Source organism: Microtus ochrogaster, chromosome 18, assembly GCF_000317375.1.
Source record: "Microtus ochrogaster isolate Prairie Vole_2 chromosome 18, MicOch1.0, whole genome shotgun sequence".
In the NCBI taxonomy this organism is placed as follows: domain Eukaryota; kingdom Metazoa; phylum Chordata; class Mammalia; order Rodentia; family Cricetidae; genus Microtus; species Microtus ochrogaster.
In genome coordinates this window covers 24,524,844-24,539,816 of record NC_022020.1, presented here as the reverse complement: position 1 = coordinate 24,539,816, position 14,973 = coordinate 24,524,844, and the positions used below count along the sequence as shown (strand labels likewise).

The following is a 14,973-nucleotide window of genomic DNA, read 5'->3' as shown; positions in this document are numbered from 1 at the left end:
GAGAGAGAGAGAGAGAGAGAGAGAGAGAGAGAGAGAGAGAGAGAGAGAGAAAGCAGTCTAAGCAGGCCAGGAGAAGCAGGTCACTAAGCAGCACTCCTCCATGACCTCTATCAGCTCCCACCTGCAGGTTGCTGCCGTCACAGCTTTTGATGATGGACAGACAGTTCCACTGTAATATGGGAATGTGAGTGAGATAAACCCTTTCCTCCCTGAGTTGCTTCTGGTCATGGGCTTCATCACAGCAATAGTAACCCTGACTAAGACAAATGTCAACACCAGACTGTTTCTAAAAAGTGAAAATTGGGAACTAGAGGGAAGGCTTCGTGGTTAAGAGTGCTGGCTTCTCTCCCAGAAGACCCGGATTCAATTCCCAGCACCCACATGGTGGCTCACAACCATCTGCAACCCTAGTTCCAGGAGATCTTATGCCCTCATCTGGCCTCTGCAGGCACCAGGCACATGCCTAGTGCACAGACATACATGCAGGAAAAACACCAGGACACATAAATTAAAATAAAGGAAATTTCAAAAAATGTTTATAGGGAAAGTCGAGCACAAAGTCTCTGAAGACTGGAGGGATGGCACACACGGGGTGGAACTATAAACTGTCAGTACATTTGCTGAGAAAATTACTATGGGATGGAACTCATCAAAAAAACAAAAATAGAGGAGGTCACAGAGATAGCTCAGCAGGTAAACTTCTGGCTGAACAAGCCTGATAACCTGAATTAGATCCCAGAACCCATAAAAAGACAGAGGAGAGAGCAGACTACACAAAATAGACCTCTGACATCCAAACATGCCATGCCATGTGTGACCCACCCCCAACACAGCATACACACTCAAAATAATAAAGTTTAAAAAAAAACAACTACCATATGCTCCAACTGTACCATTCTTGGGAATATATCCAAAGAAATCAAGTAGGCACACCACAGCAATACCTGCACACCCATGCATGCACAACCATGGGTGCACACTTATGCATCTTGCAGCACTGTTCACAACAGCCAAGTGACAGAATCAGCCTGGCTGTCTATCAACAGATGAATGCATACAGAAAATGTAGTGTATACACACATGAAGTTTTATACAGCCATTATTTTATACTGCAATTATGGGGTGTTGAAGAGATAGCTCCGTAGTTAAGAGCGCTTACTGCTCTTCCAGAGGAACCAGGTTCAGTTCCCAGCACCCACACCAGGTGGCTCACAAATGCCAGCTACTTCAGTTCCAGAGAATCTGAGGCCCTCTTCTGGCCTCTGTGGGCACCTGCATGTGTTTGACACAGATAAACCCACACAGGAACACACACACTATACATAAATTTTGAAAAATAAAAATGAAATTCTGTCATTTATTAGAAGATTGATAGAACTAAAGATCGGGTTAAGTGGGACATGACACACACTCGTGCACACACATGCACATGCATAAATGTACACACATATACACATACATGCACACATACACACTAAATAAATCTTTAAACCATCAAATAGAGCAGTGGATGAAGGGCCAGCCAAGTGCCACCTATCCCTTTGACACACACACAGCCTCTCAATTCATGCCACAGACCCACAACCATACCCACGCAGACACACTGCCCATGTCACCCATCACAGCACACAGGCCTCTGTGTGCGGTTCACGTGGGGGTCTCCATCTTCCCACTGTGAGTGCGGGGTGGGTTGGTAGTATATCTCTCCTTCCCTGGTGTCCCTCAGCCCAGGGCCACATGACCCGGAGAAAAAGCTGAGCTTAGGCCAGCAGCCTAACCCAGGAGCTTGTACCTGGCAGAGGCGCGTGGTACAGGAGGGTAGCAGTGGCCGACAAAACTTCTTCATGGAGCTGACGGCTGCTGGGAAGGCAGGTGCAGAGAAGATGGCGGCCACTAGGTTGATCCGCAGGATCCAGGACAGCATTTCTTCCTTGCTCCTGGGGACAAAAGAGGACATAAAAGGACTCTAGGTTCTCATGATAGGACCTCCAACCCTCCCCACACCTAGCATCCAGTCCTCAGCATGGAGTCTGGCAGAGAAGGCCCTAATACCTAGGCAAGGGCAGGAAGGAGGGAGCAGGGGGAAGTGGGCAGGTGGGTGGAAGAGCATGGTCAGAACAGGATAGGGAACTCCCATCTGGAATCCCATGAAGTAAACCCACTCCAGTCTGGACTGATGTCCTGAGAGTCCATGAACTCTAGGGTCAGCTGAGTGAGCAAACCTCTGTCCTGTTCCCACCACCTGGTCATCATTCCCACTCGGTCCCCAGCCCTCACATTCTGGCCTCCTTCATGGGACGCTTATCTGATGTGTAAAATGCCCCGTATCTAGTCACAGAAGATGGAGTGCCACAGGGTAGAAGGCCTTACAGGCCAAAGGCAGAGGGAGCTCTTCCCCTAACCTCTGAGTCTGTCAAAGATTGAGTAAGTATCACTTCAAACTTCAAGATGGGGGGCTGAAGAGATGGCTCAGAGGTTAAGAACATTGACTGCTCTTCCAAAGGTCCTGAGTTCAATTCCTAGCAACCACATGGTGGCTCACAACCATCTGTAATGAGGTCTGGTGCCCTCTTCTGGCCTGCAGGCATACACGCAAAAACAGAATATTGTATACATAATAAATAAATAAAATAAAATAAATTAATTGATTAAAAAAAACTTCAAGGTGTCCCTGCAGCCCCTGCGGGCTTCTTAGACCCAGTTGACTCTGTGGGCCTAAGATGAGGCAATGAGGTGGCATCTCTGCCCAGCTTCCAGGTGACAGAGAGGATCACACTGAGGACAGCTGCTCTGGGAGACTCAGAGCAGCCATTGAGCTATGTCAAGCAGACACAGCAAGTCTGTGGCTGTCAGGCATAGCAGCTGAGGTGTCTGTCTACCCTGAGGCCAGGAGAGTTCAGCTTGCTGGGCTGAAGGACAGGCTGAGAGTCTGGTTAGCAACTCGGCTCTACCCCTACTTACGGTGCCTGGAAAAGGAAGACCCTCCAGTCAGCCGTCTTCAGCTTGAGCACATTGGACTTCTTACTGTAGTCAGAAGCCCTGGTGGCCAGAGCATGGTGCACGCGGATGGCATTCTTCAAGTCACCCTCGGACAGAGCCTTGTCGGGCCTGTATTCATCCTGAGTGAGGTACGCTATGTCACTCCAGGCTGTGGCTTACAGCCCCACACATCCCGTTGCCGCTTCTCTCCCTCCCTCCCTCTCCTCCTCTGCGTTACCTCTGCCTTCCTGGACCTCAACACGAATCACTCTCTCCTCACACTGCAGTCTGTCCCAGGGACCTAACACTAATTAATCCACTTGGCATTTCAGAGTCCTCCTCCCAAAACCCTCAAAGCTCCTGAGTCCAGGTCAGACCCTTGATAGAAGAAGGCCCTAGCTCCTCTCCAGGCCCCAGTCCTAGACAGAAAAACCTGAGTTGGGTACCACAGGCAGGGCTGGGTAAGCTGAAGAAGAGCTTTCTGGGTGAGGGCTCTGAAGCAGCCTCCATCTCACCTTCTGCAGGTACAGGATGGTCCCTTTGAGCACCGCGTAGAATTTCTTCCAGCCACGCCTCCCACGGGGTGCTGAGGGGGAGAAGCAAAGGTCGTGTGGCTGCAACCTTCTGCTTCAGTGACTCCTACTTTGTCACCCCCTGCCAGTCCACCCATCTGTGGGTCCCCAAAGGAATGGCCAAGGTTGGGTCCCTCACACACCAGGATCCCTCCCAGGTCCCTTCCCCAGTCTGACACCCACTCCTCTTGCCATCCATGTCAGCGTGAGTCTTCCGGGTCAGCACGCCATGCTTGTAGGTGGTAGCACTTAGAGCCTGCGGGACATCCAGGAATGGATTGCCACCATCCAAGATCCGGGTCACCTTCTTTGTGCCTGTCCCAAACTTGTCATCCACCAGCTCGGACAGGGATTTTCTCAGCTCATTCTCATCACTAGGAAGGGACCAGACCTGAGAGCCACCTCCTGAGAGACCTTGCCCCCACCCATTGCCACAGCCTTTCCCACCAGCCACCCCCCTGGCATCAGAATACAGCTCCAGGAACCTGACCAGCCCCCTTCATCTTCAGTCCTGACCTTTGATGTCTGGTCTTTCATTCAGGGTCTCTAACCTAATCTTCACCTTTAACATAGAGCTGGAGACTTTCTTCAAGTCTCCTTGCCCCAACCTTCCTTCTCTCCAGTCCTGGGGCACTAGCCCCCTGCAGACTGAAGCTGTTGCACAAACCATGCCAACATGTTGGAAATAGTAGAACCACAGGGCAAGGCCCTGACGTCCGGGCCTATCATGGGAGTCCTGATAGAACAGTGCCAGCTCTTCTCAGTGTCACAGTCCCTGAGATTTAGGCCTCCACATACACCCAAAGGCACAGTCTTCCCTAGGGAGCTCAGCCATGGGGCTCTCTGAGCCTTTCACAACTTCACCAACCAGCAACATCTCCAGCCCTCTTTGTGATGGTTGTGCACAGACTTCAAGGGTGAAGAAGCTGGGGCATTCACTCTCCCCACTGCCAAAAGCAGTCACCACCCAAACATCCTCATACTGCTAGCTAGTGCTGTAGGGGACCTGTGCCTCCTGCCCTCCTGTTTCCCAGAAGGGAAAAAGCTGTCATTGATTGGGAACTCTGCGATATCCTCAATACAGAGAGGTCAGTCACAGACACCCGCAGAGCTAAATTCTACAGCATTGTAAACTTTGCACACCTGTAACCAGTTCAGAAAATAGATGCGTGCCTAAGGGTGTTGCCTAGCAGGGTAGGGGTTGACGGGGCCTGGGTTAGGATAAATCAGCACCATGGAGAGTGGCCTGCACGCCCAGCCACTCCCTCTCCGGGTAACCGGCTCAATACCCACACCCCTGATCACTACTCACATGGCCCACTCCAGCTTTTCATTCTTGATGGAGTTGTAAAGCGTCTGAATCAGGGCGGAGAAAGGGGAGGGAGAGAGGAGTTAAGGCGTAGTCAGAGAAATCCCCGTGTCTCTCCAGCAATGTGGCTGTGGCGAGGGAGCACCTTTGCATTAGTGGGTAAAGTGGGGGCTTGACTCATACTTGCTTGATGTCCGTTTATGAGTGAGTGGTTAGGTGGGTATACGGATGGGTGAGATTTCGTTATGCAGTCACTACTGTCTGTCTAGCCAGGAGGATGTAAGCTTCCCAAGGTCAATAATGAATGTCTCCCTTGTTCCCCACTGAATCCTCCGTACAAAGTCTAGAGTGTCACAGGATGGGTGGATGGATGGGACATTGGGAAGTAAATGAATGGATGTCAGAATGGATTAGTGGTTGACATATGAGTGTATGGAAGGCTGGAAACATAGCTCATCTAAGAGTGCTTATCCAGAGGCATGAAGCAGGGGATTTGATGCCCAGAACCACATAAAACCAGCATGGTGGAGCTGGGCAGTGATGGCGCACGCCTTTAATCCCAGCACTCAGGAGGCAGGCGGATCTCTGTGAGTTCGAGGCCAGCCTGGTCTACAAAGGGAGTTCCAGGACAGGCTCCAAAGCTACAGAGAAACCCTGTCTCAAAAAACAAAAAACAAAAAACAACAACAACAAAAAAGCATGGTGGCACAATCTTGTAACCCCAGCACTTGAGAAGTAGAGGCAAGAGGCCAGAAGCTCGAAGTCATCTTCAGCTACATAGTTAGCTGGAGGCCATTCTGAGCCACCTGAGATCTTGTCTCAAGAAAAAAAAATAATAACTTTGGGGGATCCAGGAGCGGGTGAGGGGTATATGGATGGGTGCGTCCATGCATGAGGAATGTGTGAAGGTGGAGAAGCAGCAAAGGATGAAGAAGTAGAGGAAGATAAGTGAGTGGATGGGTGATGGTTTGGTCTTGTTTTGTTGTTTGTTGTGTTTTTTTTTTTTTGAGACATGGTTTCTTTGTGTATTTCTGACAGTCCTGGAACCCTCTCTGTAGACCATGCTGGCCTCAAACTCAGAGATCCATCTGCCTCTGCCTCCCAAGTGCTGGGATTAAAGGTGTGTGCCACCACCACCCAGCTTGATCTTAAAGATATGTTCTCAACAGGTACTTCTTGATGGTAAAGCAGATAATTATAGCAAAAAGAGAGGTAGAGACGATGTTCTCTTTTAGTTTCTGTAACTGGCACATAATAATTGTACATGTCTTCCTTCAGATTTGCCATTCAACTCCCCTCCTAGGACCATAAGGATATTATAAGACTATCTAAAAATAAAACTCATCATTTATACATGCCCCCAAAATACATCTGTTCCTCTTTATCCAAGCCAAAACTTCACCCCGGGCCTGTCTCAAAGGAAACTATTTCCTTTCATTGCTGGTGATGGAGGGATGAATGAGCCTTTCCCTGTGGTTATGCTGGTGGTAGTGGTGGTAGTAGTGGTGGCGATGGAGGTGTAGTGGTGGTTATGGTTGTGGTGTGTGGTGATAGTGGAAGTGGTAGTGGTGGTTATAGTGGTAGTGGTGGTGATGGAGGTGTGGTGGAGGTGTTGGTGGTGGTTATGGTTGTGGTGGGGGTGGTTATGGTGGTGGTCACGGGTGGCAGCCATAACAATTGGTGGGCGTGACAGCTATTGCTGTGATAGAAATGATGGTGATTGGGGCACTGAAATCAGAGTACACAGAGCCTCACCGTCTATCTTTCTTAGAGAAGACAGAACAGTCAACTGAGGAACTGAGCAGACTCCAACTCTGCCCCAGAGTGATGGGGCCCTGGTTGCCGTGCTATGGGTCGAGAATGTCAAGACTTAGTGGGGCAAAATTCCACTCCATTCACGTGGAGCAGGGCAAGGGGCAGGAGAACCTTTAGCAGATACCTTCAGCAGGTCTTTGGCAAAGTCTTGGCCATCATTCAGCTGGTCCAAATTGGCAATGAATTGCTGGCAGGACATCTTCTTGCCAATGTTCTGTCATGGAGAAATGGTTCTGCCTGAGAGTAGGGAAGAAGGCTGGTGTGGTCCACACCCCCTCCCCTGCCCAGCCAGACAGGATGAGGCAGCATTGAGGGCAGTAATGGGAGTAAAATTGCCTGGCTACTCCTTCACCTCCAAGGATTTACAAAACTTTTTTTGCATTCAAAAATCTATTTGATCCACAAGCAACATGAAATTCAGAGAAGGAATCTGGTTGGCCAAGACTGCCAGGTGCCTGCTCTGCCCTGGGCATCGGACGTGACATGCATGATCAGATCTCCGAGTCTGAAGGATGAGAAGGTGATGTGTTGTGCGAAGGAAGTGGGCGGGGCCAGCGTGTCTGACGTCAAAGCCCATGCTCTCACCCGCTCTCCCACTGCTAACTCTCCCGAGGTCACTCAGCACCAGGACTTGAACCCAGGCGTCTTGGCTACTGAGCAGATCTGTATACTCAGCCACAGCCGCCTCACCTCTCACCTGTACCTCCCAGAGGTAGGGCAAGTAAGGCAGAGCTTGGTCTCATGAGATAAAAAAAAAAAAAAAACAGTTACCACCAGCACGCGTGGGCGATCCATATTGAGCTAGGCTGGCAAAGAGCTAAGGATGGATGGCTGTACCCCCAAATTTTGTCTTTTGTTAACCTCTCACTAGTAGAAGGGCTCAAGCCCTCTAAGCCCACCACCTGACACACTTTCAGAGTATCCTTGGAGAAGCCCTACTGGAGGAGCCCTAGGCAGTACTTCAACGATGGAAGGATTTGTGAGTTGGCGTTTGCTATGAGGCAGTGTTTCCATTTTGCTATGGAATGGTAGCTTCCCATGACATGGGAATCTGTACATACATACATACATACATACATACATACATAAATACATACAAGAATATTATAGTACAGGAATTTTATTTTCACACTCCAGAGCCTTGAACATGCTCGTGTGCAGGGATTCCCCAAGGACAGACTTCCATGTGCACTGCCCCAGACTTTTTGATGTTGTCATTACTTTAACAAAGAGCCTCTACTAACTTCGGGCAGGGCAGCCACATACCGCAGAAATAATGTGGAGTGTACTGTTGCAAGGCGATTGTGTGTGTGTGCGCGTGCATGCGTTTGTGTGTGCATGTGTGTGTGCGTGCATGTGTATATGTGTGTGTGTGTATGCGTATGTGTGTGAGAGTGTCACGTGTGTGCGCGTGTGAGTGTGTGTGTATGTTTGGCCCAGGTCTCACCATGTAGCCAAGGCTGACCTCAAACTTGAGATCCTCCTGCCTCAACCTTCCAAATGTTTTTTGTCAATGTGACACCAGCTGGAGTCAAGGAAACCTAAGCTAAGAAAACGCCTCCATCGGATTTCCTGCATTGCTTAATTAACGATTAATGTGGGTGGACCCAGGTCATTGTGAGTCCTTGAACCTCTAGGTAGGTGTGTTGTGTAACAGTTTCCTCCAATATTAAAATTTCATCCTTCAGGAAAGCTCCTTAAGCAGGAAGGTAAACAACTGAAACTAGTTTCAGGAAGTCCCTGAAACTGACCAGACTCATTGGGCCCCTCCCTGCCAGAGCAAACAGTAAAGGCTGACAGTCCTTCTCAGATGAAGCCAAGCTGCAAAGACTCTCAGACAAGCAAAGCTGCCAAGACTCTTAGGTCAGTCCAGCTGCCTAGAAGCACTTAGATTATCTAAGACACCTGGAAAGACACCCTCCAAACTGCATAGTTGCCTGTAGGCTATGCTCCAGGTTCCCAGTGTTTATGAGCCCACCCCAGTATGGGGTGATGTAGATGTTTTTGAGTTATTTCTGCTCCTAAAGAACCTGTCACCCATATTTCAGTAAGTAACCCCTATAAAAAATTACTGATACTACAAGTTGGACTTTGGTGGAACCCATACTTTGATCTGTTGTGGGTTTCCTATCAGAGGTGAGCAGACATGTATGTTGTGCCACCCCTAGAAAGTTTTGCCACACAACAAAGTGGCCCTGGGTTGTATAAATAAGCAGGCTGAGCCGGGTGGTGGTGGAGCACGCCTTTAATCCCAGCACTTAGGAGGCAGAGGCAGGTAGATCTTTGTGAGTTCGAGGCCAGCCTAGTCTACAAGAGCTAGTTCCAGGACAGTCAGAGCTATACAGAGAAACCCTATCTCGAAAAACAAAAACAAAACAAAACAAAAATTCTTCCATGGCTTGTGTTTCAGTTCCTGCCCCCAAGCTCCTGCCTTTGCATCCCGTGATGATAGACTGTAACCCAAATAAATCCTTTCATCCCCAAAGTGCTTTTGGTTACTGTCTTTATTATATCATTAGAGTCTGAATTAGAAATATATATATATGCCACTGCACCCCAGGTAACGTAAGGCTTAATATATAGCTGACGATAATTTTCTTAACTTCTCCCAAAGGGTTAAAAAGAACAGATCCTATGTGTGCCTTGATATTTTTGTCTGTTTCTGTGTGTACCCTTATATACACATTTCCTGCGTACATGCGTAAGCATAGCTGTGTCCTTGGCGTGTGCAATAAAAGGACACAAAGACATGAGGAAACGCTGTCTTAGAGTTCCTTAGAGTTCGGTCCACACACCGAACCTTCTCATCTCTGAGAGAACAAAGTCAGAAGACAGCTGGGTAATGGGCTGGGTGTGTACCTGGACTGGTAGAATACCTGCTTAGTTAGGGTGTGTGAAGCCTTGGGTTTACTCCATAACACCACATAAACTGGGCATACTAGTATGTTCCAGTAACCCCAAAACTTGAGAAGAAGTGGGAGGACCAGAAGTACAAGGTTATCCTCAGCAGTAGAGGGAATCTGAGGCTAGCCTGGGCTACATAAGACTCTGTCTCAAAAATAAATAAATAGTCTTTTAATCTTAATAATGACATCTCCTTGTTACAAAGGATACCTTCCCAATAAAAACAACTGTCCAAGGTGTGGAGAGATGGTTCAGAGGTTAAGAGCATTTATTGCTCTTCCAGATAACCTGAATTTGGTCCCAGCACTCACATTGGGTGGCTCAGACCTTCTGTAACTCCAGGAAAACTGGTGCCCTCTTCTGGCTTTCACAAGCATTCACATGTGGCACACATGCACAAAGGAGTGTGTGTGTGTGTGTGTGTGTGTGTGTGTGTGTGTGTGTGTGTATACACCTAAATAAGAATTAGTGGAAAAACTTTGGCTGAAATATTTGTAGAACACCTGTATGAAGACACTGGAGAAATACGAAGCAGATATCAAGGTTACATTCCTGCTAACCTGGGAATGTGGAAAGAGCCCTGCACTGGGAAACTTTTCTCTTTGAGGCACGACCCAAAGGCTGAGGAACCAAGTGACCCTATTGGAGTTCAGAGCTTACCAAGGGCAAGGGGTCCTGAGAAATACCCCAGCCATATGTCAACATGAAAACTGAAACAAAGAAGGGAAAGGCTATAATGAATTCTTCAGTCAGGAAGAAAATGATTCCAGATGAAAGCATGGGGAAACAGGAAGTGTGAAGTAGGAAGCATGGGGAAACAGGAAACTTGGGGAGTCAGGAAGTATAGGGAAACAGGAAGTGTAAAGAAGGAAGCACAGAGAAACAGGAAGCTTGGTGTTAGTTCCCACAGTTGCCAGAGCCTGCTTTGCTGCAGAGGCAGTTACACCTGTCACCAGGTGCCTGTCCGCCATCAGCTATGTGCATCCCTTAAAAGTGTCCTCCGGGCACAGCTCGCTCTTTGTCTCTCTTACTTCTCTTGTCCTCCTTGTCTCTCGCCTCTCTTCTTGCCCGTTCTGTCTCTCTGCCTGCCTCTCATGTCCTCACTCAGACACAGCCTTAAGCCCTTTCACCTCCCCCTCCCGCCCCCCAATAAACCCCTTGTGCTAACTCTGTTGTGCATGGCCTGTTTGCTTAGTGGCATACCTTGGCAGACCCACCAAAAGGCACCCATTTTTGTCTTTCTTTTTAAAATCATTACCATTGGTGAATCAGGAAGTGTGGAGAAGTAGGGAGAGCGGGAAACAGGAAGCATGAGGGGACAGGAAGCTGGAGAAGAGGGGAGTGGGGGGTCAGGAAGCACGGACAAGACTGAAACATGAGAAGACAGGAAGCTGAGAGAGCAGGGAGCCAACTGAGGTGTTTAGGTGCCACATGGCTCCAGAAGTGATAAACACACTTTTAACAAGTCAGAAATGTACATCATAAACCAGAAAAAGAATTCCGAAGCCTGGGTATGTATAGTTCAATAGTAGAGTACTTGTCTAGCTTGTGCAAGGCCCTGGTTCAACTCCAGCAACACAAAAGATAGGCTTTTTTTAGAAAAAAAAAATTCTGAAAGACCCTCCACCTTTTAAAAGTACTCAATGGGCCTTTTGCTAGTGACCCACTGAGCCGTCAAGAAGGGGCAGAGTGAAAACACCACTTTTGGGTGAAGTGACAACATGGTGTGTTGTTTACTTCAATCGGTATTGTGACAAGATAAAAAAAAATCTGAAAGAATTCACAAGAAGATAACAAAGGAGGAAAACAGAAATCTATTTTTAAAAAACCTAAACAATCTAAAACAAGACAAGAAAGGAGGGGAAAAAATAAAAAATTTTTTCTCATTTCTCAGAATTTTCTCATTTCTGGAGAGATGGCTCAGTGGTTAAGAGCACTGGCTGCTCTTCTGGAGGTCCTGAGTTCAATTCCCAGCAACTACATGGTGGCTCACAACCATCTGTAATGAGATCTGGTGCCCTCTTCTGGCCTGCAGGCATGGAGGCTGAACACTGTGTACATAATAAATAAATCTTAAAAAAAAAAAAACCTAAACAATCTAAAACAAGACAAGAAGGGAGGGGAAAAAATAAAAAATGGGCTGGAGAGATGGCTCAGTGGTTAAGAGCACTGGCTGCTCTTCTAGAGGACCTGAGTTCAATTCCCAGCACCCACAGGGCAGCTCACAACTGTAACTCCAGTTCCAGGGGACCTGACACCCTCACACCAATACATAAAATGTTAAATTATAGGAAGGAAGGAAGGAAGGAAGGAAGGAAGGAAGGAAGGAAGGAAGGAAGAAAGGAAGGACAGATGAATAAAACAGAAAAGGAAAAGTAACTAGGCTTGTTTATCATTTACTTATTGCTTTGTTTTTGTTTTAAAAGAGGGACTCAATCTCTAACCCAGGCTGGCCTCAAATTCTTAATGGTTCTCCTCTCTCAACTTCCTGCATGCCAGTATTAAGGACATGAACCAAAACACAAGATTTGTATCTGTGACTCCACCAAGCACTTCTTTACACCCCCTACCCTCCACCACTCCCCATCCATCCACCCACCCCGCCCCACCCCTGTCACCCTAAACCTCTCCAGCCCAGGGGCTGCCCTTGTCTTCCCCCAGCTTCTCTTTCCAGTCATTTGGGCAGAGCTCCCTTGGCTCCTGGTCCATGGCTCCTCTCTTGGTCCACTTTCCCTCTCTCCTCTTCTCTTCCTCACTGCTCTTTTCTCCTCTCAAAGGTGCTGGGTTCGGTCTGCACCCTTCCAGATGCCTCTGGCTGAACTCTTATCTCGTATCTACAACAGAAATCTTTCTCCTCAGCCACACCTCGGAGTGGTCACGTCCTCATTTTCTTTCACTACTCACTCATATGAAGATCAAGTAGACAAAAAGAAATAAGTAAGCAAGAATACTAAAGAAGAAGGTGCCGAAAGGCTAGAGAATCGAGATGAAGTGGCTATATCCTTTCGGAACATTTCCCAGTTCATCTGTAGATGTGGGGCATACCAGTGGCTGGCCAAAGTATCTCAAGAAAAGAAAACGACAGATCAGCAATTCTTTAGGATAAAGATGCAAAAATCCTCAACAAAATACTAACAAACTAAATCTATCAGCATCTTTAAAGGACTGTTCACAGATGGTATGAGATTGTTCAACAGGTAAAGGGACTTTGCCGCCGTATCTGAGGACCTGAGTTCTAGCCCTAAGACTCACGTGACGTGATGGAAGGAGAGAGCCAACTCTTGCAAGTTGTCCTCTGACTTCCACAAATGTACCAAGTGCCCACTATCCCCTCCCCAAATAAATAGAAAAATATACTTAATAAGCTAGGAAGAGAATGGACCATCTTTAAATGATGAAGGGCGTTTATGAAAAGCCCACAGCTGACATGCAATGGTGAGAGACTGGAAACTTTTCCACTAAGATCTGGGACATTTCCACACAAATTGTACTAAGAGTCCTAGCCATCTGGGCGTGATGGCACACACCCGTAATCCCTGGGAGGCGAGGTAGGAGACTCTGTGAGTTCAAGGCCAACCTGGACTTGAGTTTCAGGACAGCCAGGATTACATAGAGAGACCCTGTCTCGTAGATAAAAAGGTAGATAGCTAGATGAGTCCTAGTCAGAACAGGAAAAAAATCCATATTAAAAAGGAGGAAGTTCTTCATCGTTTGTTGTAGATGCCATGATTTTATCTGCAGAAAATGCTAAAGATGGAGCTGGAGAAATGGCTCAGTGGTTAAGAGCACACACTGTTCTTCCAGATGGACCTGGGTTCAATTCCCAGCACCCACATGGCTGCTTACAGCTGTCTGTGACTCCAAGATCTGACACCCTCACACAAACATACATGCAGGCAAAACACCAATGTGTATGAAATAAATAAATATGTAAAATTTTTTAAAAAATTAAAAAGAAAATGCTAAAGAGCTAGAAAAAGCATTAAAACTAATGAATACATTTATTGAAGTTGCAAAATATAAGATCAATGTATAAAATCAGTTGTATTTCTTTTTCCAAGATTTTTAAAATGTTATGTGTTAGATCAGGTGTGGTGACAACACACTTTTAATCCCAGCACTTGGGAGGCAGAGGCAGGTAGATCTCTGTGAGTTTGAGTCCAACCTGGTCTACGGAATGAGTTCCAGAACAGCTGGGGCTACACCCTCAATATATATCATGCATTTATAAACAATAGCAAATTTAAAACATTTTTTTTATTTTTATTTTGAAACAAGGTTTCTCTGTGTAGCTGTGAGAAATCAGAAAATAAAATTCGGGACAACAGCATCAACAAGAATAAAATGAGGAAATGGACCGGTTGCGCACGTGTCAGTGTGAGGACGCACGTAAAAGCCAGCATGGCCGTGAACATGTACACACGCAGCCCTAGGGGAGACGGCAGGAGGATCCTGCAGCTGGCTGGCCAGTCTGTTTGAATCCGTGAGCTCCAAATTCTCCAAAACACTGTCTCAACACACAAGGGGGAAAGTGATTGGAGACTGGTCTCCAGTGATGTCCACCTCTGACTTCCATACGCACGTGCACAGGTGTGTACACACGCACGCGCACATGCACACCCCTTCGCGCACACACACACCCTAAACACACCACACACATACCCACAGACACACACTGAATAAAATGAACTAGACATAGTGCTTCCCTCCTAGAATTCCAGCAAAAGGAAGGGTAAGGCAGGAGAATCATGAATTCAAGACCATTCCAGGCTACATACTGAGTTCCAAATCAGCCTGGATACATGTGATATTGCCTCAAAAAAATAAATAAATAAATAATAAAATGCCGATACATTAACCAAGGAAGCTGGGATCGGGGGCTCAGGCCTGTAATTCCAGTACCCAGGAAGCTAACGCAGGGAACCCATGGTGAGCTTGAGATACTCTGAGCTACACTGTAAATTCCAGGCTCTGAGCTACAGGATGAGACCCTGGTTCAGATAAAATTCAACCAAGGAGATGAAAGGTTTGTATACTCAAAACTACAAAAGAATTCTAAAACGAACTAAGAAGATATAAATCCACAGAAGGATGTCCTTTGTTCAACGGTTAGGAAGATTTAACATCTAAAATGGTACTTCTCCCCAACAGACCTGAATACTAGAGGTGATCGCCATCAAAATCTCTCTCTGCTCTCCCATCCACACACATGCCCACACACACACACAAACACAACCCCCCACACCCTACATACTTACAACCCCACACACACACCATACACACACCATACACACTGCACACACACACTACATATACAAACACACTATACACACACTACACATACACACACTACATATACAAACACACTATACACACACTACACATACACACACT

The 14,973-nt window shown here is 47.1% G+C and overlaps 1 protein-coding gene and 1 non-coding gene across 3 annotated transcripts in view; one reads left to right on the top strand and one right to left on the bottom strand.

Annotated features, from left to right (window-relative positions):
- Positions 1–14,973, bottom strand: part of Psd2 (pleckstrin and Sec7 domain containing 2) — a 53,537-nt gene that overhangs the window by 4,814 nt on the left and 33,750 nt on the right. Inside the window, exons 8-13 of one of the 2 annotated variants that reach the window (XM_005355946.2) lie at positions 6,800–6,889; positions 4,864–4,907; positions 3,735–3,925; positions 3,495–3,565; positions 2,962–3,119; positions 1,793–1,937 (exon numbers count right to left, since the gene is read on the bottom strand). In XM_005355946.2, coding sequence (XP_005356003.1) covers positions 1,793–1,937; positions 2,962–3,119; positions 3,495–3,565; positions 3,735–3,925; positions 4,864–4,907; positions 6,800–6,889 — 699 coding nt within the window. Of the gene's footprint in view, positions 1–1,792; positions 1,938–2,961; positions 3,120–3,494; positions 3,566–3,734; positions 3,926–4,863; positions 4,908–6,799; positions 6,891–14,973 lie in introns of both variants that reach the window. The other variant, XM_026783451.1, reaches the window with a different exon arrangement.
- On the top strand, positions 11,204–11,338 carry LOC113457140. The gene has a single exon (XR_003377769.1). It is a non-coding gene; the product is annotated as a small nucleolar RNA SNORA21 (small nucleolar RNA).